This window comes from Lissotriton vulgaris, chromosome 1_1 (assembly GCF_964263255.1).
Source record: "Lissotriton vulgaris chromosome 1_1, aLisVul1.2, whole genome shotgun sequence".
Lineage (NCBI taxonomy): Eukaryota > Metazoa > Chordata > Amphibia > Caudata > Salamandridae > Lissotriton > Lissotriton vulgaris.
The window spans coordinates 2,109,149,171-2,109,176,705 of NC_141685.1; the positions used below are offsets into that span (position 1 = coordinate 2,109,149,171).

Below are 27,535 nucleotides of genomic sequence, written 5' to 3' on the forward strand. Positions count from 1 at the left end.
AGCCTGAGAAGGGGGCATTTTTTCTTTTTGTGAGATTAATAAACGGTCCAGCCCTCCCTCAGCCCCACCAGGACCTACCTCCTTTTGTGTGCAACTTTCTAAAAGTGGCATTTTCAGAATTGTGATTAGAAATCTGACTTTATCATTAAAGAGTCTTGAGCTGTTTACCAGCTCCTAATTGAAAGTCATCACATATAAAATGTAATAAGATACAATATATGGAAGTGGTAGGCCTTGCAGTAGTGAAAAATGAATTTAGGCGTTTTTCACTACCAGGGCATGTAAAACTAAAATGTACATGTCCTGCTTTATAAATACACTGCACCCTGCTGCCTGGGCAGTTCAGGGATTGCCCTAGGGGTGCCCTATGTATCAAAAAGGAAGGTTTGGCCCCTGCAAACGTTTTGTTTTGAAATGGCAGTTTAAAACTCCTCACATTGGTTGCAATGGCAGGTCTGAGATATGTTTAAAAGGATATTGGAGTGGGTGGCACAATTAGTGCTTCAGGCCCACTGGTATCATGTGTTTTACAGGCCCTGGACACATGTAGCACCACTTTACTAGGGACGTACAAGGAAATTAAATAGCTAGTTGGGTGTACGCCAATTCTACCATGTTGTAATGTGAGAGCACAAGTGCTTCGTCATAAAGTCAACAAAAACAGTTGAACAAAATAGGACGTTGAAAGCAAAAGGTTTAGAGATGACCCTGCTGAAGTTACCAAGTCCAATATAGAGCAACTCCACACCATGCTCAGTGAAGGCCATTATGCTGCCATGATCCTGCTTGACGTTTAAGTGGCCTTTGACACCATAGTTCATAATGCGTTGCTGACCAGACTTCTACTGGATTGAGATCACTGCAAATGCTGTAACCACTATCCTATATATATATTTTTAAATAATTTTATATAGCGTGAACTAGACCCGAAGATATCGGGTATCAGAGCGCTTTACATAGCACCAGTGTCGTTACAGGAGTACACATTCATTTTTGTTAGGCACAGGGAGATTAAGTGATTCCCAAGAATCACACGATGTTGAGCGTGGTTGTCGAGACTTGAACCCGGTTCCCCAGCTTCAACGTCGACCGATCTAGCCGTAAGGCTACATCCTCTCCCATCAATAAGCACAGCCAGCAAGTACCCATTGATTACACAGAATAATCTTCCTGCAAATCACTTTGTTGACCATCAAGGATCATACCTCCTTCCAACTATTACATCAATGCAGTCAGCTTCCAAATGTACACCAATGATACCCACGTTTACATTTGTATGTGAAAACACTCAAAGGGACTTTTCGCATAGTCCTCTATCTACATAACGTTTACTACTGGATGGAAGAAAGCTTTCTTTGGCCAAATGGACCAAACCCAAAGGACCTAATCTAACTCTTCAGCTTGACGATTGGTCTACCCCCTTACTCTAGGCCAGGGGTACTCATAGTACGGCCCGCGGGCCGCTGGCGGCCCGGCAAGCCTTCCTTGGCCGCCAGCGGACATTGCAGACATCGTACCAGAGTTTTTTTTTTAAAGAGTGTCTTCTGCAACCAGAGCGCGATTCAGAGACTCTGCTGCTCTTTGGGGGCCGGGCGATTCCCGCCATAGTCAGAGTGGGGCTGCAGGGGCGCTGAGAGGTGAACAATCCTCATTAACATGCCAATGGTCTTTTAAAGACCTGTGAAGTGCTTAGGTGTGGCTGTATGTGTGCGCCTGGAAGCTGTCACAGCCCGGGCACACACAGGCAGGGTGAGGTGATGGAGGGAGGGAGACAGAGGGAGGGAAAAGGAGGGAGAGCGAGTGAGGGAGGGAGGGAAAGCGAGAGAGAGTGAGGGAGGGAGGGAAAGCGAGAGAGAGCGAGGGAGGGAGGGAGGGAAAGGGAGGGAGAGCGAGGGAGGGATTGGGTTGCAGACAGAGGGAGGGAGGGAAAAGGAGAGCGAGACAGGGAGAGCGAGAGGGAGGAAGAGGGAGGGAAAGGGAGAGGGAGGGCGGGAGGGAAAGGCAGACAGAGGGAGGGAGACAGAGGGAGGGAAAGGGAGGGAGAGGGAGGTAAAGGGAGGGTGAGGGAGAGGGAGGGAGGAAAAGGGAGGGGGAGGGAGGGAAAGGGAGGCAGACAGAGGGAGGGAGAGGGAGACAGGGAGGGAGAGCGAGGGAGTGAGGGAAAGGGAGGGAGAGCGAGGCAGGGAGGGTGAGGGAGGGAGAGAGAGGGAGGAAGAGCGAGGGAGGGAGAGCGAGGGAGGGAGGGAGAGGGAGGGAAAGGGAGGCAGACATAGGAAGGGAGACAGAGGAAGGGAAAGGGAGGGAGACAGAGGGAGGGAGGGAAAGGGAGAGGGAGACAGAGGGAGAGCGAGGGAGGGAGGGAAAGGGAGGGTGAGGGAGGGAGAGGGAGGGAGGGAAAGGGAGGGGGAGGGAGGGAAAGGGAGGCAGACAGAGGGAAGGAGAGGGAGACAGAGGGAGAGCAAGAGGGAGGGAGAGCGAGGGAGGGAGGGAAAGGGAGGGAGAGCGAGGCAGGGAGGGTGAGGGAGGGAGAGAGAGGAAGGGAGAGCGAGGGAGGGAGAGGGAGGGAGGGAGAGGGAGGGAAAGGGAGGCAGACATAGGAAGGGAGACAGAGGAAGGGAAAGGGAGGGAGACAGAGGGAGGGAGAGCGAGGGAGGGAGAGCGAGGGAGGGAGAGGGAGGGAAAGGGAGGCAGACAGAGAGGGAGAAGTAGACAGAGTGAGTGTGAGGGAGGGGAAGGAAAGGGAGGGATAGCGAGGGAGGGAGGGAAAGCAGGGGAGGGAGGTAGGGAAAGGGAGGCAGACAGGGAGGGCGAGGGAGTCAGAGGAAGGGGGAGGGAGAGTGAGGGATGGGAAAGGAAGGAAGAGCGAGGATGGGAGAGAAAGGGAGGCAGACAGAGGAAGAGAGACGGAGGGAGACAGAGGGAGGGAGAGGGAGAGCGAGGGAGGGAGGGAAAGCGAGGGAGGGAAAGGGAGGCAGACAGAGAGAGGGAGAAGGAGACAGAGGGAGTGTGAGAGGCAGGGAAAGTGGAGGAAAGGGGGAGGGAGGGAAAGGGAGGCAGACAGAGGGAGGGAGGAGGAGAGAGGGAAAGGGAGGCAGACGGAGAGAGGGAGGAGGAGGTAGGGAAAGGGAGGGAGGCAGAGGGAGGGAGACAGAGGGAGGGAGAGGAAGAGGGAGGGGGCAGAGGGAGAGGTAGGGAGGGGAAGGGAGAGGGAGGGAGGGAAAGGGAGGCAGATAGAGGGAGGCAGAGGCAGACAGAGGGAAAGGGAGGGAAAGAGAGGGAGGGGAATGGAGGGATATCAAGGGAGGGGGAAGCGAGGGAGGGAAATGGAGGGAGAGGGAGGGAGAGCAACAAGGAGGGAGGGAAAGGCAGGGAGAGGGAGGGAGAGCAAGGGTGGGAGAGGGAGACAGAGGGAGGGGAATAGGGAGACGGAGGGAGGGAGTGGAAGGTAAAGGGAGGGAGGGAGAGAGGGAGACTGAGAGAGGGAGACTGAGAGAGGGAGACTGAGAGAGGGAGACTGAGAGAGGGAGACTGAGAGAGGGAGACTGAGGGAGGGAGACTGAGGGAGGGAGACTGAGGGAGGGAGACTGAGGGAGGGAGACTGAGGGAGGGAGACTGAGGGAGGGAGACTGAGGGAGGGAGACTGAGGGAGGGAGACTGAGGGAGGGAGACTGAGGGAGGGAGACTGAGGGAGGGAGACTGAGGGAGGGAGACTGAGGGAGGGAGACAGAGGGAGGGAGAGGGAGGGGGAGGGAGACAGAAAGGGAGACAGAGAGAGGGATACCTCAGAGTGAGTGAGGGAAGGGGAGAGAGGGAGACCTCAGAGTGAGGGAGAGGGAAGGAGAGAGAGGGAGACCTCCGAGAGAGGGAGACCTCAGAGAGAGGGAGACCTCAGAGTGAGGGAGACCTCAGAGTGAGGGGGAGGGGAGGAGAGTGAGGGAGACCTCAGAGTGAGGGAGACCTCAAAATGAGGGAGAGGGAAGGAGAGAGAGGGAGACAGAGGGAATGAGGGAGAGTGAAGGAGAGAGAGGGAGACAGAGGGAATTAGGGAGAGGGAAGGAGAGAGGGGGAGACAGAGTGAGGGAGAGGGCGAAAGAGAGGGAGGGAGGGAGACCGAGAGAGAGAGAGATGTATGTGTGCCGGGTCTGGTGGCTTAGTGGACGAAGGCGTCCGCTGCAGGGACCTGTGATCAACCTCATGGTCACAGTTTTTTTTTGTTGCTCTAGCCCCGCCCCCTTCCCCACTGGCCCCGCCCCCACCTGTGCTGCCCTCGGGCACAAACCACACTGTAAATGTGGCCCCTGAGAGAAAGTTTGGAAGTACCCATGCTCTAGGCACTGCCCAACCCTGCGCAGGATGTAATAAATCTGGCAATCCTCTCCACCCTAGATTTCTCATTCACCTGTCAAATTAGTACACATGGCTAAAAGTGTCAATATGCCACTTTTACTCTTTTACTGGTTCAAATTATTCTTTGCCTTTTTCAACCCTATTAAAATGAAAATATGTGCTTTTTCATGTGAATCTAGGCTAAATATTTGAAACCTGATAAACTCTCAACAACTTCAAAATCACAAGTCAACCATAAATGACCAAATCTTTGGAGATATGACTATTTTAAACTAGCACTGCCTTCCCGGTGGAGTCGAAGATCAAATTCAGTTCATGGCAGTATCATAAGGCCATTTTTTAAATGAACTATTCAATCCTTACCAGGAACCTACATTCAGCCTCCTTACATTTGATCCCTTGGTGAAGCAAGGTGAATAATAAGACCAAAGCCCAAAAATGTGAAACACCTTTGTCCCCATCTCAGAGTAGAATGCTATTACCTCTGAATCAGGAAACTACTTGAGCAGCATTTGTTTTTTGTTCAATTGCCTGAAACTTTCTTTTGGCCTGTCATAGTGGAATGCTGGAATGGGACCTTCGCGTTATGCTTCTGGGCTCCAGTGGCTACAGATACTCTGATCTAACCCTTTGTTGATTTGCTTCCTACAGTAAGGAAACCACAGTTAATATAATTAACATTATTCAATTGATTTACTTTCAGTATGAACAGAAATAAATTATTAAACAATGTGTTAACTGTTAAACACTGATTATAATTTCATGATATACCTTTACACCTATAAAAAGATGGACATGGAGTTAGGGGTTGAATGTTCTACTGAATTAGTACAATGTGTTAGCAGTAGAATGTATAGCCATGTTAATGCAGTAATCTGTTTCAGATGTGCTTAATTTTTAGATTTGTACTTTTTGAATTTAATTTATTTTGTGGTTCTGCTTCAGGAAAAGAGCACAATTGAAAAGAAAACGACTTGTTGCTTTTATTGATGAAAGAATGTTATTTCACGGCACAAGCAATGAATTTGTGGAGGCGATATGTAGTTATAACTTTGATTGGAGATTAAGTGGCATGCATGGTTCTATGTATGGCAAAGGTAAGACCATTTTATTTAGACTTTGCTAGTATGTAAAAGCTGCAGTGTGCTCATTGTAGTGCCAGGAGGTTGAGAGCTGCCAAAACAGTAAGCAGTACTATATTCATACGTGCCTCCCTTCCTCCTCCATGCTGTACAAAAGCTTTTACGCACTGTGTGCTGAATCTTACTTTGTGTTCTGCTTCTAATGGTCTGTGAGTTGAAAAGTTGCCAAAATATATTTCTGAGAGAATATACACACATTTTGACTGTGCAGATAGCATTACTTTTAATCAGCTTGCCTGATCAGAATAATAATTTGACCATCTGTAAATGATTACATTTATGACTCTATTTAGCGTATCCTGCGTATGTTGTCCTAGGCAGTATTACACTAAGGCTTTTATTGTCACATAATGTCTCATTAAAATGAGTGTAAAAATAAATACTTTTCTTTCTTACCAGGTAAGGTACGGAAATCGCAGCAGTTTTATGTATCATAGGACAGACTATATAATTTACAAAAGTCCATGTGCACCTAAAACTTTCTGTGCCTTTCACCTACTCAACTTGTCAGTCGGTCTCCAGCCATTTCTCTGATCTTGTGAGAACAGAACATCTTTGCACAGCACACACTACCATACACAATTTCTTTTTTCTGCTTTCTGGCAACCAGAACTTTACTTCATATATTGACTTCATTTCTTCATGGTTTCTTGTCTATGCTTTAGGTCAAAGACTTTTGTCTTTTAAGACTGTTTTTCTTGTCGCAATTACCTCGGCAAGGAGGGTAACTGAGCTTCAAGCTCTTAGCTCAAAGCCCCCATTCTTGACCATTCATGCTGAACGAATGGTTCTTAGGACCAGGGCTGCTTTTCTGCCTTAGGTGGTTACTCCATTCCATTTAGGACAGTCCATTACCCTCCCTACCTTCTATCCTCCCCCTCACCCTTCCAAGGAGGAGGAGCGTCTTCACCGTCTGGACCCCAAGAGGGCGGTGAGCTTTTACCTTGATAAAACAAAAGACTATCGAGTGGATGACCAGCTCTTTGTGGGATTTGCTGGCTGCAAGAAAGGACGAGCTGTGCACAAGCGCACACTCTCAAGATGGATCATACTTTGCATCAAGATCTGCTACGCCCTGGCTGGTAAGGAACCTCCAGAGGGTATAAGGGCTCATTATACTAGAGCAAAGCCATCAACATCTGCTTTGTTGGGTGTTCCTGTGGAGGAAATTTGTAGAGCAGCGACATGGGCCTCCCTCCACACTTTTGCAAAGCATTACTGCTTGGATAGCGAGGTGAGGAGAGATGGCCATTTTGCGCGCTCTGTCCTACAACATTTTCTGGTATAGAGGAGTGGACACCCTCCTCCGGGAGTGGGGACTGCTGTGGGACTCTATTCACAGGGTGAGGAATCCACTGGCAGATGTATCCATCAGAAGAACAAGTTACTTACCTTCGGTAACGCTTTTTCTGGTGGATACAGTATCTGCCTGTGGATTCCCCACATGCCCACCCGCCTCCCCGTTGTCCACTCTTCTATATCTGAGTTTATGGCAATGTTTAAATGTGTGTATATATATATATGTATATGTATATATATATATATATATATATATATATTTGTATATATATGGTATTTTTCATGCATTGTCTTCACACTATGTGTTTTTTTTTATATTGTGTACTGTGTACATTGTATATGTATATATCTACTGTCATTGGTCCGCCGGGTGCCTCGAAGGCACGGAAAAAAGGGCGGAACTGATGTCATCATGCCGACGTAGGCCTTATAAGGAGTCGGTGACGTTAGTCTGAGTCGCGCGCGATGCTGCGCTCCTGTGACGTCGTCCACGCCAGCGTGCTACAAAATACTTTTCCGAACGTTGCTGGCGCAGGGGGATATTCACAAGGTGAGGAATCCACAGGCAGATACTGTATCCACCAGAAAAAGCGTTACCGAAGGTAAGGAACTTGTTCTTTAGGGAGGGTATTCCAAATGATGGGGGCTTTACCAGAGAAGGAGCGAGATTGCGCAACTTTCTTTTTTAACAAAGGGGGGACGAGGAGGAGAGAGTTGGTCATGTACTGCCTGCTTTTTTTAGTTGTTTGCAAGGTAGAGCGTGGTCTTTTGATGGAGGACTTTATACGTAATGCAGGCTATTTTATAGAAGGATCTACCTTCGATAGGAAGCCATTTAAGTTTCTTAAGAGCCGGCGGGATTGTGGTCAGGATGTTTGCAGTTAGTTGTAAGCCTGGCCGCTAGGTTGAGAATAGATTTTAGGGGGGCCAGGAGAACTTTGAGAGATCCCGAGAGTAGGGTGTTGCCATAATCGATTTTCGAGAGGACTAGGGATTGGACAATTTGAAATGTTCCGCTGGAATGAAGGGGTTGATTTTTTTGAGATGTTGGAGCGTAAAAATTGCTCCTTTTGCCGAATTTTTTATGTGGGAGTTGATTGTAAACTTATTGTCGATGGTGATTTATTTCAGATTTTGTAGGATTAAGTTTGAGATTATTGGAATAGAACCAGGTTTGGATATTAGTCAGGGCGGTGTTAAGGTGCAGTACAACAGCGTGGGATTTAATTTTATAGGAAAGTTGGGTATCATTTGCATTCAGGTAATGGCTAATACCGGCTTGTCTGAGAATGAGGGTAAGGGTTTCCATGAATAGGTTGAAGAGTGCAGGAGAGAGGATAGATCCTTGGCGGACACCAAGGGAGACAGGAGTGGGTCTAGAGAGGCAGCTTTGGATTTTGACTTTTTGTGTTCTGTGTTGGAAATAGGAGTTGAATCAGTTGAGGACGGTGCCCTTAAGGCTGGACCAAAATGTAAGTGTATTGAGTAAGGTTGAATGGTTAACTGTGTCAAATGCCGCAGAGAGGTCAAGGAGAATAAGTAGGCAGGTCTCACCATTATCTAGGGCATGGTGGAAATCATCAACTATATTTAGCAATGCAGTTACAGTGCTGCAGCTTTTACGGATTGCAGAGGGTCGAGTAGATTGTAAGTGTCAATGTGTTTATCCAATTGAAGAAGGGCACATTTTTCAAGGGCTTTTGAGAGAATGAGGAGGTTTGGGATGGGGCTGAGGTTATTGGGGGCATTCGGGTTGGGCTCAGGGTTTTTCCGGAATGGGCGTGATTTGTCCGAGTTGAAGGGAGACAGGGACGCACCCCGAGGAAAGGGAGGAGTTGATGATATTGGTCCAATAAGGGACAATGACGTGCTTTAGATCTTGGATGAGGGAAGATGGGAGAGGGTCTTTAGTGTGGGAGGACGGTTTTAATTTGGACAGAATGTTAAAGACTTCTATTTCGGAAACGGAGAGGAAATTCTGCCGGAGGCGTTGTTTTTGAGCTGAATGTTGTCGGGAAAAATTTCAGGTGGGGGTGGGGAGGAAGCAGGGGGTATGATCAGAGGGGAGGGTGTTGAAGTAGTATCGGAGGTACATAGGGGGTTGGGAAGGATCTGAGTTAGAATGAAGGATTGGTCAATTTTGGCGATTTTATCAAAGAAGTTAGCAATTTGTTCGCATTTGTCCTTGGTGGCCGTCATGTTGGGGGGTGGATGGGGGGGGAGAGGTTTTGTTTCTAATAATGTTGAACAGATCTCTGGGTCTATTTTTGGCACGGGTGAGTTGTGAGCTAAAGAAGGAAGCCTTTTCAAAAATGCTTCTTGTACTTGGATCTAGCAGTTCGAAGGAGGACGAGGTAGGAGGGGGAAGGGTGTTGTCTCCGAGTTCTTTCTGCCAGTCTAAGTGCTCGTCTTTCATTGTTGAGGTCTGAGTTAAGCCATGATTTGGAAGGGATATTTTTAAGAGTTTTTAGTTTGGGTGGTGCTAGTTGATGTAGAACCTCAGAGACAGTTTTATTATAATGCTCAGTGAGTACATTTGCATTGAGAGATGGAGGGGTACAACTGAGTTGTGCTTGGAGTTTGGCCTCCAGTAAGCTAGGAGGGATAAGATTAAGGTTTCGGTATAATATTGTGTGTTTTTTTTTCTTAGAAGGGGCAGGCGGGGGCTAAGGGTGAGATCATTAACAGTATGAGGTGGTGGTCAGACCAGCCGATAGGGATGATGTTGGATAGGGATGCCAGATCATTGTTTGCAATGATGGCGTCAAGAGTTGCCCCTTTAGAATGGGTTGGGGAAAGGCAGAGTTGTTTGAGGTAGTTTATCTCAAGGAGGTTATTGAGAAGTTTGATACTAGGGTCTTCGGGCATGTTCCAATGAAGGTTAAAGTCTCCTAGGTAGAGATTTTTAGAGCTCAAAAGTGACGATTGCGAAAGAAGGTCAGATAGTTCCTCAGCGAAGGGAAGAGGTTCAACTGGAGGGTGATAGATGTTATGTAGTCGTATTAGGGGGGGCGCCTTGAATTTTAAGTTCCACTCCAAGGTATTCAAATGTTGCAAAATCTGTGTTTTTGGATAGGGAGAGCTGGAGTTCGTTTTTAAAGATTATTGCTAGACCACCTCCTATTCTCTTGTCTTTTCTGAGGCTAGAGTAACCGGGCGGGAGAGAGTAAGTCAAGGATGGGTGTTGAATGATCTTTGAGCCAAGTTTCCGTGAGGAAGGTGACATATATATTTTCACTAAGGATGGTTTCAGAAATATCAGTTGCATGTCGAACCGCCGAACGGCAGTTCACAAGCATGCAGGCCATGGGCTTAGGGTTGTTTTTGGGGAGAGAGCACGTGTGGATGGCTGTAAGTTGAGGAGGGGGTCTTGGAGGGCAAGGAGAGGAGAGATTTCTGCTGGTCTCAATAATATGGATGTTAGAAAGAGGAGGGGCCGCATCCTTAAGTGGGGACTTAGGTGAATAGGAATTGCAGATGTTGGGGAGGTTAGAGGTAGAGTAGTCATTCAAGGTGCGAAGAGGTCTATGTGAGCGTTTGTAAAGTGGTGTGGTTTTCCAGAGTATGGTTTTAGTGAGTTTTGGAGGGCCAGTGCTTGGCGAGGTGGACCAAGAGGGGCGGGTTTTAGGGTTAGAGTATTTGAATTCTATGAAATCTTCTCTAAGTTGGGCTTGTTCGGATAGCAGGTAGGAAATGTTGCAGTCAATGCTGCAAAGTGTCTGGGTTAAAAGAGTGAGGTGGGCCGTAGTTGAGGTGGGGGAAGGAATGTTCTGAGTTGGTTGGAGGAGGAGGTCTGGCGTTCGGAGGGGAAGAGAGAGGTCTGGGGGGGGGGGGCGAGAAAGGTGTTGAAACTGTGGGTGTGGATGAGAGAGGAGAGTTCCGGCAGGTCTGTGGGGGGAGAGAGGGTAGAGGGGAGTGGGGAAGGATTGGATAGTTATGGAGGTAGTTGGGGCAGGGGGGGAGTAGGAGAGTTCGGAGTTGGTCGGGGTGGAGGTTTGTTCGGAGAGGGTGAAAGGCATTGGGGTGGCAAGTGGAGTGCTGCAGCAGTGGTAGTGGGTAGGCCTGGGGGGAGGAGAGAGGGGTGATCTGGCGGTGTGATGTCATGGAGAGGGATGGGACAGTTGGAGGGGTAGGGGACGTGATAAGAGGAGAAGAGTGAGTGTACAGGGTTAGCGGAGAGGCAACATCAGCGTTTGGGGCAGGGGGTAAATTCGGGGAGGGGGTGTAATGGTGCGGGCTAGGAGGGGAGCTTGAGAGGAAGGAGAGGGGTTAGAAGTGGGGCTAGGGTTCAGAAGGTAACGGTCATTCGGAGAGCATAAGAGTTTGGGAGATAATGAGTGGGTTTGAGATGTTTTGTGGGGGTTCAGGTTGGTAATGGATAGGAAGTCGGAGAATGTGATATATAATTAAGGTTAGAGATGTCTAGGGGAAGAAGGGCATTTGTCAGGGAGTTTGGGGAGCACAAGAATGGGGATGAGGGTAGAGGGGAGAAGAGTAGGTGATGACAATTGGTTTGACAGAGTGCAGAAATGATGCTCGAAGATGTTGATGTGGTGTTAAGAGGCTTGTGTGATGATGTTTCCAGTTTTGAAGATGGAGATATCACTGGGAAAAATGGGAGAAGGAGTAGTAGAGAGTTTGAAACCGTAGGGAATATAGTTAATTTAGTGATATTTTCTTGTCTAACTATCCAAGCCTGCCTCTGCTAGGTTGTGTATTGGAAGGTGCTTTTCCATTTGGAGAGAGGTTTAGAGTAGAAATTGTAGTTGGTTTTTTATGGGGGACGTGAGGCTGAGTTAGGTTTCAGGATGCCAGATTAGTATTTTATGTTTAAAACATTTCTGAAAGATTGGGAGGCTAGGGAATTGACCAAGAGTTAGGGCCATGTCTGGTAAGGGGAGTGCTAAGGGGTGAGAGCAGGGTTGGTGCGGGACGCGGGAGTGGGACTGAGGTGGGACATGATGGTCAATTAGTTTGGAGGAGAGCTGGGAAGAAAAGAGGGAGGGAGGAGTGGGATGGAGCTAATAAGCGGACAACAAGAAGTGAGATGAAGGAGATTAAAGTAAGATGGGGAGATTCCACCACTCTGGGTTGGAAGGTACCTGAGCCACTCCCCAATGCCTCTCCAGACCCTCTGGAATCCACCAAAAGGTCTGCCTCCAATGTGAGCTCCCTGGGGTCAGAGAACTCACTCTCCAACAGGTGTTGGCATAGCTCTGGAAAACAGGGACTTACAATAAGCTCTCCCACAATTGGATCACACAGCCCCACCAAACTATCCTTGACCTCACCATCCTGTGCCTTGCACCCGTACCCCCACACCACTCTCCTGAGATTGGTAAGACAGTCTCTGAATGTCTCTGTCATTCAACCCACACTCTTCTGGGCGGTCTTCACACTCGCATACTAGGACTTCAGCCTTGGGGGAACTCCTCTCCCTGCACCTCTAATCTCGAGTCAGTAGAGTGTCCCTCCCACCACTAGGACCATGAACCCCTGCGTCAGTTACCCCATTCTCCTCAGGAGATACTGCACACTACTGGAGCTACCTCATGTCCTTGAACCTCCTGGTGTATGTTATCCCCCTCCCAGTCAGGCGCCACATCTCTGGGTGTGTGTACTACTCCCTCAGCACTAGATAACTTAATTCTGCTGCCACCATCTGAGCTGGATTACACCCCCAACTCATCAAAGCTCACTCTCTGAGCTACACACATTTCTTGTTGATGGGCTAAGACACTCATGGCCTCAAGCCTCTCGAGCTCCAAATCAAGCTCCCTCATTCTTAACTCATGCTCAAACTGTATTTTCTTTTCCTCTAGTGCTAGTCTCTCTATTTTCTAACTCCAGTTGCCCACCCAATTTGAGCTTGGCAAGCTCCATTTCGTGTATCCTGTTTTCCTTCCTGTCCGCCAGCTCCTCTGGGAACAGGCTCTTGGCAGAGACACTGCTACCTGCTGGGGAAGGTACTCTCCTCCCCTCTGGACCCAATGGCCACTCCATCTGCCCTCTACATTCTTATCCCCTTCTTCAGGGGTATTCCTTGCTTTGACCCAGGCACTCAGCGCCTTTTGGTACTCCTCCTTCTTGGAGAGACCGGTCATTGAAACTTTGAATATTCTGCAGAAATGCTTAAGCAGCTTAAGTAGCTTAAGTTGTAGCATTCTAGTCTCTCCTATTCCCAATCGCAATCAACAGATGCTAAGGATCCTGCTTTACTCATGGTGGTTAAACTTGGAAGTTCTTTGCAAAAATATAAAATCCCAGGAAAACAATCTACCAAAAAGTATGTGTATCAGGGTAAGGGGGTACACTCTTAAAATAACCCCTGCTCACCCCCTTGGTAACTTGGCACGAGCAGACAGGCTTATCTCAGAGGCAGTGTGTAAAACATTTGTGAACACATACAGTAATCAAGTGACAACATTACAGATGGACACCACACAAGTTGTATATTAAAAATAAGTATGTTTTATATAGATTTAACACAAGACCACAAACGACAAAAATACACAATACTGTTCTTAACATAGGGAGAATTAGCTTGGTTGTATCTTGGATGTAAAATGCGACACTTTGAGTCAATGTACCTTAAAATGTGTAACGCAATACAGCGAAAATTTTGCAGGGAAGGTGATGCAACGGTTCCTTACACGCAAGAATGGTGATGCATCTGTTCCCTACTACTGCTCAAGGGACGGTGATGCGTCGGTTCTTCTCTGCGAGGGGAGGTGATGCGTCAGTTTTTTGTTACACTTCCGGGACGATGCGGCAAGCAACGCCGTGATGAGATGAATATTTGGTGCAAAGAAATAAAGATGACATCATCTTCTTGGTGCGATACGATGCGGACCGCGACAGGCCCTGCAACGCGCTTCCCGGTGATGCCGCGGTGCCTGCTGCAACGTCGATCCTCTTCTCCGTCTATGCACGGTGCTTCAACAACAATGCGAGTCGCGACAGGCCCTGGGACAAGCTTCCCGTTGATGCGGCAGTATCTGCGGCGACATCAATCCTCTTCTCCTGCGATGCGAGGCGCTTCGGGGGCCCTGCAATGACTCAGCGGTTCTTGGGGGCCGCAACAGGCCCTGCGACACGCTTCCCAGTAATGCGGAGGTGTCTACTGCGACGTCGATGCTCTTCTCCGGCGATGCAAGGCCCTCTTGTGTTGTGCAACGGCAACTCTGCTTCACGCTTCTTGCTCGTGTGTCGTGCTTCCAGCTCCATGCGAGACGCAGTTCCTCAGAAAGTCCAGCACAACTGTAGGCACTTCCAAAGAACTCTTGGGGAGCTGGTGGGTGAAGTCTGTTGTCCCTGAGACTTCAGCAGGAGGCAAGCTCTTTTCTCAAACCCTTGGAGATTCTCACAAGTTGATGAAAGTCCACACAAATGTTCCTATCTCCTTTCTTTGGCAGTCAGGCAACCACTGCAGGCCAATCCCCCAAGCAGCACTTCAGCTTAGGGATAGTCTCCCCTCAGTCCAGACAAGGAATACACAACCTAGCAGAGGCAGGCTTGGATAGTTAGACAAGAAAATACCTACTTCCTAAAAGTGGTATTTTCAAACACAGAATGTTAAAACCAACTTCACTAAAAGATGTATTTTATCATTCTGAGTTCAGGCATACTAAACTCGATTTTCTAACTAGTTCCCTGAGTCAGTTAGGATTATAAAATGTAATAATCAAACTGCCCATTCTGGCCTATGGGGAATAGGTAGCCTTGCAATAGTGAAATACGAAAAGGGCTGTAATTCACTATTAGGACATGCCACACACATCAGGGCTTGTCCTACCTTATACTTACAATGCACCCTGCCCTTGGGCCTACCATAGGGGTGTCTGATATGAAGAAAATGTAAGGTTTAGGGACTGGCAAGTGGGTGCACTTGCCCAGTCAGCATAGCAGTACCAGACTGCAAACAGGCTCTGCAATGGCAGACCTGAGACACATTTTACAAGGCTGTTACTGTGAGTGGCACAACCAGTGCTGCAAGCCCACCAGCAGCATTTGGATTTACAAGCCCTGGGCACACTCAGTACACTGTACTACGGTCTGACAAGTAAACCAAATCAGCCAATCATTGAGTCACTAATCCATACATCAATTTACAATAGGAAGAACATATGCACTTTAGCACTGATCAGCAGTGGTAAAGTGCCGAGTCATTAAACCAACAACAGGTCAGAAAACATATAGGAGGAAGGCAAAAAGTTCAGGGATGACCCTGCAAAAAGGGCCAAGTCCAACACCCTTTGATGGCATTTGCTTCTTTGGCAATAAGGCAGATATCTGAAAGAAACAGGTTAGCATTAGATTCCTTACCTTAGAATATCCCCAGGCGTCAGACTGGATCTGGAAACTTTTGCGTAGCAGTACCCCTGCGCGTCGGTAGGCGTCGTCTGCGGCTCCGCGTCTGTCGTCGGCGTCGTTGGCGCCGGGGTGACGTCGCCGGAGTACTTAGAAGCCGCCCTCGCTGATGCCTGGGCCCCGACCAGGCCTGCTCCCACTGCCGGGCCCTGACGTCTAAAGCTAGGCGGGAGCGGTCCCGCCAGCGACTCGAGCTCTGGCAGTCGGACCACGCCGCTCAAGGTCCTGGTCCCCGAGGAGTTAGAGGGACCCATCGCGGGGTCGGAGCCACCATAGCTCCAAGAGTTGTCCTCGGTCTTCAGGCTCGAAGTCCTCAGGTAAGCACAAGAAGTCGAAGAGACGTCATCGCTCTTCCGACTCCCCCTGACGATCGCGTGATGTGGCCGGGGGTTTGGGCGACACCGCCCACGCTGCTCCGCCGGTGCTGCAGGCGTCGCGGCCTGCTTCATACACGTCGGTCCCTGGGCAGAGCGCGACGTCGGAGGAGATTGAGGCCTTCCTCGCAGCCATGAGGTCGCTCACTCCTCTGTCGGGCTCTGTGACGCCTTCGGGCCCACCGGCCCCGACTGGGGTCCCCAGTGGGTCGGCCGCTTCGGCCCCGACGCCGCCGGGTGCTTCGGTCCCACCGCAGCCGGTGACTTCGGTCCCGGCGCCGCAGGCCCCCACTGGACCCGGGTCCGGGTCGTCGCTTGTCGACCTTACGACCTCGCTGGTGCCGGCCCCCAGGGTGTCGCCTCCGGGAGGCGCCGTCCCCGATCCCTCCCTCGATTTGGGTCCGGCGCTGCTCGGCGTTGTTCTCGACGCCGATGGGATATTTCTACTTCTATGACCCGGCCCCATCCTTTGATCCTGAGTCTCAGGTGATGGGTGGCGAGGCGGATTGGGAGGGGTCTGAGGACCCTGTGGCACAGGAGTGCCAGTCTTATCAGGTCTGGGCAGGTGAGCTCGCAAGTGGTCTGGACACCTCGCCGGACACTGGCTTTGTCTCCCCTCCTAGCGTGGCTACGGAGGAGGAGGCTGCTTACAGTGTGGTGCTGACGCGAGCGGCCAAGGCCTTGGGCCTGGAGCTCCCCGTCGCGGCCGTGAGCACTAACCTCCTCACTGAGGTCCTTAAACCGCAGGCAAGCTCGGCCGAGCCTCTGCTGCCGTTTAATGAGGCCTTGTCTGATGTTCTTCTGGGCACTTGGTCCAAGCCCGCTACAGGTCAGCCTGTAGATAGGAACGTGGCCAGACGCCACCGCCCGCCTCCGGGCGACCCTTGCTTCCTGTCCACCCACCCCACCCCTGAGAGCCTGGTCATCCAGGCCTCTAACTCCCAGACCGCATTCCCGACGGCTCCCCCGATCGGGAATCCAAGAGGTACGAGCAATACGGGAAAAATGTATTCTCATCCCTGAGTTTAGGGCTGCGGTCCGTCAACACTGCATGCCTCTTGGGCCGTTACACCCACTCTCTGTGGGACACGGTCGCGGACGTGCTGCCACAATGTCCGGTGGAGGTCCAGACTAAACTTACCCAAGCCCTTGCGGAGGGTCGAGATGCAGCACGGTACTCCATCCGGTGTCGGCTGGATACCACAGACTCACTAGGCAGAGCGATGGCAACGACAGTGGCGATTTGTCGCCACACCTGGTTGAGGTTCGCCAACTTTTCGGCTGATGTCCAAAACAGCCTTATGGGCATGCCGTTTGATGGCCGTCGCCTCTTTGGCGACAAAGCAGACCATGCGCTTGAGCGCTTTAAGGACTCCAGGGCTACGGCCAAGTCCTTGGGCCTCTCTGCCCCGCGCCAGCAAACAGCTGTTTTTCTGTCCTTTCGTGGCCAAGGAAGGGGCACCCCCACACGTCCTGCCAGCCATGGACCGCAGACTACCGTCCAGCGCGGTGGCGGACATGGAAACCGCCGTGGCGGGGGTCAGGGACAATGGCGAGGCCAATCCACACCTGCCCCTGCAGCATCCGCCTCAAAATCCTCCTAGTCTGAGCTTTCAGGTCCATGTGACGCCAGTGGGGGGCAGGGTTCGCCATCACCACCTCCACTGGCGCACTGTCACATCGGACAAGTTGGTGCTGCAAATCGTCCGAAGGGGCTACTCCCTCCCCTTCGAGGCGACCCCTCCAGCCATATCACCACAGTACCACTGCGTGTCGGGGGATCACTTGACACTTCTACGAGAGGAAGTTACGGTCCTCTTGGCCAAGGGGGCCATCAAGCGCGTTCCTGGGCCAGAAGTATGGTGTGGTTGTTACTCCCACTACTTTCTGGTACCCAAGAAGGGCACAGGGGGCCTACGCCCTATCTTGAACCTGCGGAACGTCAACGGCTTCCTCCGGCAGGAGAAGTTCAAGATGCTGACACTGGCTCAGGTCCTAGCTGCCCTGGACCCAGGAGAGTGGATGGTAGCGTTGTACTTGCAGGATGCTTATTTTCATATCCCCGTCCTGCCGGCCCACCGGCGTTACCTGCGGTTCACGGTAGGCCACGAGCACTTTCAGTTTACCGTGCTCCTCTTCGGCCTTACCAGCGCCCCACGGGTGTTCACGAAAGTGATGGCGGTGGTCGCAGGTCATCTGCGCAGGTTAGGGGTTTCAGTCTTCCCCTGCCTCGACGACTGGTTGTTGAAGGCTGGCTCGCCCCAGACAGTCGTCAGCCACCTCCAGACTACAGCTGACCTCCTGCACCTATTGGGGTTCTCCATCAATGTGCCGAAGTCGCACCTGTGTCCCTCTCAGAAGCTCCTCTTCATCGGAGCGGTTCTGGACTCGGCACAGTTTCGGGTTTATCCTCCCGAGCAGCGGGTTCGGGATATTCAGGCTCTGATTCAGATCTTTCAGCCGTTATCCTGAGTCTCTGTCAGGTTGACGCTGCAGCTTCTGGGGCTGATGGCCTCCTGCATCCTTCTGGTGCATCACGCCAGGTGGCGGATGCGGGCTCTGCAGTGGGTCCTGAAGTTTCAGTGGGCCCAGCATCGGGGCAACTTGTCCGACCATGTCTTGATCTCGGAGGGCACTGCAAGACAGTTGCAGTGGTGGCTCACGGACCGCGATTGGGTCAGCGGCAGATCCCTCTCCCGACCCCAACCGGAGCACATAGTTGTGAAGGACGCGTCCCTCCAAGGCTGGGGAGGCCACATGGGAGAGGCGGAGATCAGAGGCCTCTGGTCTCTGGTGGAGTCCCGGCTCCACATCAACCTTCTGGAGCTGCGGGCAATCCGGCTTGCACTGAAGGCATTCCTCCCCTCTGTCCGGGGGAGTGTAGTGCAGGTGTTTACGGACAACACCACCGCCATGTGGTACTGCAACAAACAGGGCGGGGTGGAGTTGTGGACCCTATGCCAGGAGGCTCTACGCCTCTGGCAATGGCTGGAACATCAGGGTGTGACCCTGGTGGTTCAACACCTGGTGAAGAACCGGGTTTTAGAACCCAGCGGCGCCAGGGGAAACGCCCGATGTCTTAGGATTAACCTGTCTTAGAGTATAGAGACACGGGATACTTCTTGGTGACGTCAAAGATCAATTTATTGGCTCCAACCAGGAACAGAGGTCTACGAAGCACAACACGGGTGGTTCGCTAGAGACTGCACAAATTCATGGAGCGGAGCATCGTCTTTTATGCTAAAAATCACATTCCTGGCTAGCATCAATTACATACAAACTGACCAATCGTAGGGTGATACTTCAAACATATCGCATGACGACAATCCCACTTTCCGTTGTCCAGCCCACCAGAAATGACCAAGCAAATTCCAATATTCCTGTTCGATCAGGCCGGACAAACCCATCATAAAAGACCTCAACCCAAATCAATGATTAAGCCATAAAGGAAGGAACAGAAGCAGATGAGAAGCAAGATAGAAGGGTGTGTGCATGTACTATAAGCTCAGCAATGTCCTGTCCTTTGATCTTTATCTGACCAGCTGCTTAACAAGGAACTGGCTCAACGAGGTCAGCCTCGGGCAAGGGAGTCAGTTCGACCAGGTCACACAAAAGTCAGTTAGTGTACGTGTCCCAAGGACTCGTTTGGCCACAGTCATCGGCCTATGTGAGGGCAACCACACAAAATGGCTGCCGCACACAAAATGGAACCCGAGGGTTCAAACGAAATCCCTGAATGCTTAGTGGTCTCATTGATCGATTATGACGAAAACACTTGTACATACCGCGCTCGTCATTTGTGGTCCGCTGATACCAAAATAGTCTATAGCCGACGACCTTCATTGAACGGGTTCATAATCTCTGAACCACAGACCCTCGAACCACGGAACCACACTGGCAGGTTCCCTGAACGCCAGGGCGGACGAACTCAGCCGTCGGTGCATGATGGATCACGAATGGCGTCTGAACTCTGACGTGGTGCAAGGCCTCTTTCAGCTGTGGAGAGAGCCTTGGTTAGATCTATTCTCCACAGAAGAGAACGCGTAATGTCATCAGTTCTGCACGTTTGAATTTCCAAGGCAGCACTCACTCGGAGACGCTTTTCATCGCGAGTGGAGCTGCGGTCTGTTGTACGCCTTTCCGCCTATACCACTTCTACCCAGAGTGCTGAAGAAGATCAGACGCAACCGGGCCCAAGTTATCCTTGTGGCTCCGGACTGGGCACCAAGATACTGGTATCCCGAGGTACTCAGCATGTCTGTCGATCCCCAGATTCGTCTGCCTCTTCAGGAGGACCTTCTGTCGTAGCAGCAGGGCACGGTCCTCCACCCGAACCTGTCCAGTCTCCACCTCCATGCTTGGAGATTGAGCGGCGATGGTTGAGGCCATTTGACTTGCCTCCTGAAGTTTGTGATGTGATTCTGGCAGCCAGGCGTCCCTCCACAAAGTCGGTATACGCCTGCAGGTGGAACAAGTGTGTGACATGGTGCACAGCAAAGGTTGGTCATCCCCTTTCTGCCCCTCTTTCTGAGGTTCTCCTCTTCCTTCTTTCTCTTGCCCAGCAGGGCTCTGCTCTGGGCACTATCAAGGGCTACCTTTCTGCCCTTTCTGCCTTCTTGAGGCTACCTGATCAACCTTCTTTGTTCAAGTCCCCAGTTGTTAATAGGTTCTTGAAGGGCATCACTCATATGTTCCCTCCTGTTCCTTTCGTGATGCCTCAGTGAGAATTGAACCTTGTTCTTACTTTTCTGATGTGCGCTCCCTTCGAGCCACTTCATAACTGTCCTCTCCGTCTTCTTACCCTTAAGACTGCTTTCTTGGTTGCCATCACCTCTGCCAGGAGAGTGAGTGAGCTCCAGGCTCTTTCATCCAAGCCTCCCTTCCTTTCTGTCCATCCGAACAAGGTTGTGTTGTGGACAAGACCCACTTTCCTGCCCAAGGTAGTCACGGCCTTCCACATCGGGCAGTCCATCACCTTGCCCACCTTCCTTCCACCTCCGCATCCCTCTAAAGCGGAAGAGCGGCTCCACCGTCTGGACCCAAAACGTGTGCTCTTTTTCTATTTGGATCGCACACGCCAGTTCCGGACGGATGACAAACTCTTTGTTGGTTACGTGGGCGCTAAGAAGGTACGGGCGGTGCACAAACGGACCATCTCTCAGTGGGTCGTCTTGTGCATCAAGGCATGCTACTCCTTGGCTAAAAAGGAGCCTCCTGTTGGGCTGAGGGCCCATTCCACTCGGGCCACAGCGGCTACTACTGCCCTGGGCCGGGGAGTCCCCTTGCAGGGGCAGTGGGCCTCGCTGCACACGTTCACAAGACACTACTGCCTGGACAGCCAAGTCCGGAGGGATGGCTTCTTTGGCCGTTCCGTCCTACAGGACTTTCTGGTGTGATTATTGGTTCGCAGACCCACCACCGGGGTTGGTATTGCTGGGGTATCTATTCTAAGGTAAGGAATCTAATACTAACCTGTTTCTTTCAGATGCACAAGTTACTTACCTTCAGTAACGATATATCTGTAAGAAACAGTAGTTAGTATTAGATTCCTTACCGCCTCACCCATCCTCCCCGTTCTGCGAACAGATATCTAGGGTTGAGTCATCCCCTTTCAGGGCCCTAGTTTCATGGCACCAGTGTTGGTTTTTATCATGGCTCTGCGTTTCTGGCACGGAAAAGCTGTGTATAAGAACTGATGTCAGCGCGCGAGGGCGGCGTCTAAGTACTCCGGCGACGTCATCCCGGTGCCAACGACGGACGCAGAGCCGCAGACGACGCCTACTGACATGCAGGGGTACTGCTACGCAAAAGTTTCCGGATCCAGTCTGACGCCTGGGGATATTTTAAGGTAAGGAATCTAATACTAACTACTGTTTCTTACAGATATATCCTTACCGAAGGTAAGTTACTTGTGCAATGCGTTGGAGAGCTTTAAGGACTCCCGGGCTACTGCCAAGTCCTGGGGCCTGTCGGCCACTCGGCTTCCTCCACCTTCTGCTTTTCGCTCATTTCGTGGTCACGGAAGGCGTGCCCCATCACATTCGTTCCAGAGCCACAGGCCTGCGCAGCAACAACGTCCGCGCTGACGTGGGAACCGTCGAGGCGGTTCTGGGGGCCAGCGGGCGGGTCTGTCCACCTCCACCCCCGCAGGATCCACTGCAAAGCCTACCTAGTCCGGACTTTCAGGCCCGTCAAACGCCAGTAGGCGGCTGAATTCGCCATCATTTCCCCCACTGGCGCAACATCACATCGGACAAGTGGGTCCCGCAAATTGTCCGAAGGGGCTACTCCCTCCCCTTCGAGACTACCCCTCCAGCCATGCCACCTCAGTACCAGCGCATGTCGGGGGACCATCTTGCGCTTCTTCAGCAGGAAGTCACAGCCCTCTTGGCCAAGGGGGGCCATCGAGCGCGTTCGTGGGCCAGAAGTAGGTTGTGGTTGTTATTCCAACTACTTTCTGGTCCCCAAGAAGGACAAGGGCCTGTTTCCTATCTTGGACCTCTGGAACATCAACTGCTTCCCCCAGAAGGATAAGTTCAAGATGTTGACGGTAGATCAGGTCTTTTCTGCCCTCGACCCTGAAGACTGGTGTTGGACTTGGCCCTTCTGGCAGGTTCACCCCGAACTTTTTGCTTTTTGAATGTGAATTGGTGGTAGTGATTTTTGGTTTCTGCGCACTTTTACTGTGTCCCAGTGGAAAGTGCGTGCGCACTCTGAGTGCGTGTAGTAAGGTTGGCCTTCCCTCCCATAGGAATGCATGGGGAATGTCTGTGTCCCTGGTAGTTTGTGATGCGTGAGGTGTGCAGGCTCGAGTTTGGTATGTGCGAACTCGTGAGATTGAATGCTGCGCAATGATGCGTGCAGCATGTTTGTGTCTAACATGGAAGTGTCACTTCTAGAAGTGGGCCTGTCTGTGCAGTGAATGTGCTGGCGTGTGATTGGCTGGAGCTGGCTGGGGTGCCAGGCTCCATGAGTCATGATGGGTCTGCCCGGTGGTGAGTGTTGAGATTAGCATGTGTGATGAGAGGGAGTGGTGCCCCTGGGACCTGAATAGGGCTGGGCTTTCCCCACACCATTCTGGCTCCGCCCCCTGTGGTGCGTCTAATGTCCCTAGCCCTGCCAGTGAATAGAGTGAGGGGCTGAGCACATCAAGAGTGCTCACAAACCAGCTGCAACTGGTTTTTCCCCTCACCCTGAAGCCAGACAAAGGATTTTTTAGTATAAGAAGGGCCTGTGTCCCCTTACAAAATGTTCTCTTCCAGGATCCTGTCTGAGGGGGGCTGCTGCTGCTGCTGGGCGCCAGGAGGACCGCCACTTGGACTGCCTCCCTGCCTGGAGGCCCAGTGAGCTGGCTCTGGGCCCAGCCTTGCCCCCCCCCCCCCCCAAACCCCCCCAATCTTGCTGCAGTCCTAGGAGGACTTTTTCTGGACTGGTGGACCTTTGTTTGCCTACAGCGCTGGGAGTGCTTTATTTTCCTCTTATAGCGCTTGGGAGCGCTGTAATCAGTCCTCAAGTGCCTGTGGGCGCTGCATTTGCCTTCTAAGCGCCTGAGAGCGCTTTATCGTGTCACTAGCGCTTAGGAGCGCTTTTAATTTCCACAAAGCGCTGGGGAGCGCTTTCCGTTCACTGCGGCTGCCCACGCCGCCTATGTGCCGTTTTTTTATATTATTTAATTACCAGGAGGCTACTCCGGGTTTTCTTGACGGAGAATCGCCGCCGCCGGACCGGAAGTCAGGCAGGCCGGAGGCGGGACGACGAGACACCCGGAAGTGACCTCCCTCCCCCGGGGCTCCGAGACGAGAGGAGAGCCCCGGGGTGCAGTAGATGTTGCGTGGCCATCAAGGAGAAGGACGAGGGCCCACCCCTCCTCCACTGGACCCAGAGCGCTGGCCGCTCCGCACCGGAGCAACAGGAGAAGTCTGACTGCGAGGCTCCCCGAGTGAAGGGAGAGCCCCACAGCCGAAGAAGAGAGCTGCCTCCGGGAAGCAGACCGGTGAGTGACGGGCCGGGCGGGGAGCTTTGAAGGGGGGCATTGGTTCCTGTCCTTAGCCCACGAGGGCTCCGGGGGCCATCATTGTTCGAGGGGGGCGTCGGGGCACATTTCCGGTGCTCGCCCCTCCTGCCCTTTGCCGGTGCTCGCCCCTCCTGCCCTTTGCCGGTGCTATAATAGAGCCTGCACGGCTCGGGGCATTTTGATAAGTTGAGCCCGAGAGGCTCCCATGTCGCGAGGCTCACCCGTGGACTTTTACTAAGTCCCTGCATTCTTTGTTCGAGCCTGAAAGGCTCAAAGCGCCACAATTATTCTCAGAGCCATGAGAGGCTTGCGGCGGCATAGTTCTTGCAGAGCCCTGAGAGGCTCTTGGGGGCATTTGCATTTGTTCTGAGTCCCCCAAGAGGGACTCCCACGTAATCGGGAGCATCACTCCGGTGTGGAAGAGTGGCCCCGAAAAGCAGAGGGCCGCTTCCCCCCCCACAGAGTTGCTAAGAGCCCACGAGGCTCACAAGAGTTTGGTGGCCAGAGCCTGCAAGGCTCCAACGTGTTGGCCCCCATCATCTCCAGCTGCCCAGCACTTAGTGGGCAGCTGCTACGTTTAGGCCCCCCTGACTTTGGGACACAGGGCGTCCTAGCCCGAGGAGGCCAGTTGGCCTTTGTACAGTCACAGGTGGGGACTTAAGTGATTTCTGCACAATTGTGTTGCCTTTTTACAGTCACAGGTGGGGACTTAAGTGATTTCTGCACAATTGTGTTTTCCTGCACCTCTGAATGTATGTAATGCATCAAGTGTTTTCCTTCCCTACACCTCTGAATGTGTTGTGATGCATCATGTGTAATGTTCCTATGCTTATACCCCTACAGGTATTGTGATACTTAGGTGGGTGTTCTTGCTAGTACAGGTGGTGCTAGTGAGGTCCTGGTTCCCTGAGTAATATTTTCCTAAGGTGGTTAGGGTTGCGTAGGTGGTACTTAACTGTTGCCAGTGATTACTGGTTGTGTGCTCTATTTTTCTATTTTGTGCTACAGTGATTTAAATTCTATGTTCTAAGTGCTAGTTCTAAAAGTGACTATTCCTGACAGTGGTCCATGTGGCCCTGTCTTGTACATATCCCCTGTAAATTCTGCCCGTGCCTGTTGGCACATTGTAAAGTGTGTGTTTTTATCTAATGTGTTTTGGTGTAATACAAAGGCTATTCTTATATATAACCTTGTGTGGAGTTTCCTTTGTGGTGGGACTTGGGTGTTGTTGCTGGGTGCGCGCGCAAACACTTAACCTACCTAGCCTCCAAGTTTAGCCTTGCTGCTCGCGTCACGTTACCTAGAGGGTGATCAGGGGTTATCTTGGCGTGTAACTCCCTTGCCCTGACTTAGGAATGGTGGTTTCTGCCTGGCTGTGGCGCAAGCCTTGGCCAACCAGAAATCCCATTTCTAACAACTGGATGATAGCGTTTGACTTGCAGGACGCATATTTCCACATCCCCGCCCTGCCGGACCTGGTGTTACCTGCGGTTCAGGGTAGGCCACCAGCATTTTCAGTTTACTGTGCTCACCTTCGGCCTTACCAGCGCCCGCGGGTGTTCATGAAAGTGATAGCGGTCGCAGCTCATCTCTGCAGATCAGGGATTCCAGTCTTCCCCCTATCTCGACGACTGGCTGTTGGAGGCGGGCTCGACCCAGGCAGTCTTTTCCCATCTCCAGACTACGGCCAACCTCCTGCATTTGCTGGGGTTCTCCATCTACGTGCCGAAGTCACCCCTGATTCCCTCTCAGAAGCTCCTCTTCATCGGAGCAATTCTGGACTCGGCGCAGTTTCGGGTTTATCCTCCCGAGCAGCGAGTCTGGGATATTCAGGGTATGATTCCGATCTTTCAGCCTCTATCCCGGATTTCGGTCAGGATGACCCTTCGGCTACTGGCCCTGATGGCCTCCTGCATCCTGCTAGTGGGTCATGCCATTTGGCATATGCGGGCTCTGCAGTGGGACCTGAAGTTCCAGTGGGCACAGCATCAGGGCAACCTGTCCGATCATGTCCAGATCTCAGAGGGCAGTGCATGCCAATTGCAGTGATGGCTCACGATTCACGATTGGGTCAATGGCAGATCCCTCTCCCTTCCCCAACCGAAACACACAGTTGTGACGGACGCTTCCCTTCTGGGATGTGGCAGCCACCTGGGAGAGGCGGAGATCAGAGGAATCTGGTCCCCTGCGGAGTCCCCACTCCATATCAACGTTCTGGAGCTTCGGGTGCTCCGGCTTGCACTGAAGGCATTCCTTCTCTCTGTCAAGGTAAGAGTAGTGCAGATGTTCGTAGACACCACCACCGCCATGTGATACTGCAACAAACAGGGCGGGATGGGGTCGTGGACCCTCTGTCAGGAGGCTCCGCGCGTCTGGACATGACTGGAACATCAGGGCATTTTCCTAGTGGTTCAACACCTGGCGGGTTCTCTGAACGCCATGGCGGACAAACTCAGTCACCGGTGCATGATGGATCACGAATGGTGTCTGAATTTGGACGTGGCGCATGGTCTCTTTCAGCAGTGGGGAGAGCCTTGGTTAGATCTATTTGCCACCAAAGAGAACGTGCAGTGTCATCAGTTCTGCTCGTAGGAAATTCCAAGGCGGCACTCTCTATGCAACGATTTTCTCTGCGAGTGGAGTTGTGGTCTACTTTATGCTCCTCCCCCTATACCATTACTACCCAGAGTGCTGAAGAAGATCAAGTGCGACCGGGCCTCAAGTCATTCTTGTGGCCCCGGACTGAGCTTGAAGAGTATGGTATCCCAAGTATACACCTGCAGGTGGAATAAATGTGTGGCATGGTGCACAGCAAAGGCTGTGGACCCCCTTTCTGCCCCTCTTTCAGAGGTCCTTCTATTCCTTCTTTTTTTGGCCCACCAGGGCTCTGCTCTGGGCACTATCAAGGGATATCTCTTGGCCATTTCAGCCTTTTACGGCCTCCAGATCAGCCTTGCCTTTTCAAGTCCCCTGTTGTAAATAGATTCTTAAAAGTCATTACTCATCTTTTCCCTCCTGTTCCCTTCATAGTGCCTCAGTGGGACTTGAACCTGGTTCTGATATATCTGATGTGTGCTCCCTGTGAGCCACTTCACAACTGTCCTCTTCGTCTTCTTACTTTAAGGACAGCTTTCCTGATGGCTATCACCGCTGCCAGAAGAGTGAGTGAGCTCCAGGCTCTTTCTTCTAAACCTTCTTTTCTCTCTGTCCATCCGGACAAAGTTGTTCTAAGGACTCGTCCATCTTTTCTGCCAAAGGTTGTCACTGCCTTTCACATCAGGCAGACCATCACTTTACCAACCTTTTTTCCGCCTCCGCATCCCTCAAAAGAGGAAGAGAGGCTCCACCGTCGGGACCCAAAATGTGCGCTCTCATTCTACCTCAACCGCACACAAGAGTTCCAGGTGGATGACCAGCTCTTTGTTAGCTACGTGGGCGCCAAGAAAGGTTGAGCCGTGCCAAGCGGACCATCTCTCGGTGGGTCGTTCTGTGCATAAACGCTTGTTATTCTTTGGCTAAAAGGAGCCTCTGGTGGGACTGCATGCCCATTCTACCAGGGCGACAGCAGCCACTACTGCTTTGAGACGAGGAGTGCCCTTGCATGACATCTGTCCGGCAGCTACGTGGGCCTCGCTGCACACATTTACCAAGTATTACTGCCTGGACAGCCAATTCCAGAGAGACGGCTTCTTTAGCCCTTCTGTTCTCCAGGAATTTCTGGTGTAATCTTGGTTCGCAGACCCGCAACCGGAGTTGGTATTGGTGGGGTATCTATTCTAAGGTAAGGAATCTATCACTACGTGTTTCTTTCAGACGCACAAGTTACTTACCTTCGGGTAACGATATATCTGTAAGAAACATTAGTAGTGATAGATTCCTTACCGCCCCACCCATCCTCCCCGTTCTGGGACCTGACTTCTAGGGTTAAGGACATTCCTTTTAGGGCCGACTTTCATGGCACCAGTGGTCAGTTTCTTGCATAGCTCTGC

At 51.6% G+C, this 27,535-nt stretch overlaps 1 protein-coding gene across 4 annotated transcripts in view; it reads left to right on the forward strand.

Moving 5' to 3' along the window:
• The window catches only part of PARP11 (poly(ADP-ribose) polymerase family member 11), a 123,661-nt gene that overhangs the window by 87,206 nt on the left and 8,920 nt on the right, over nt 1-27,535 (forward strand). For all 4 annotated transcript variants that reach the window (XM_086921441.1, XM_086921449.1, XM_086921467.1 and 1 more), the window contains exon 8: nt 5,293-5,444. In XM_086921441.1, the coding sequence (XP_086777567.1) occupies nt 5,293-5,444 (152 nt within the window). The remainder of the gene's footprint in view (nt 1-5,292; nt 5,445-27,535) is intronic.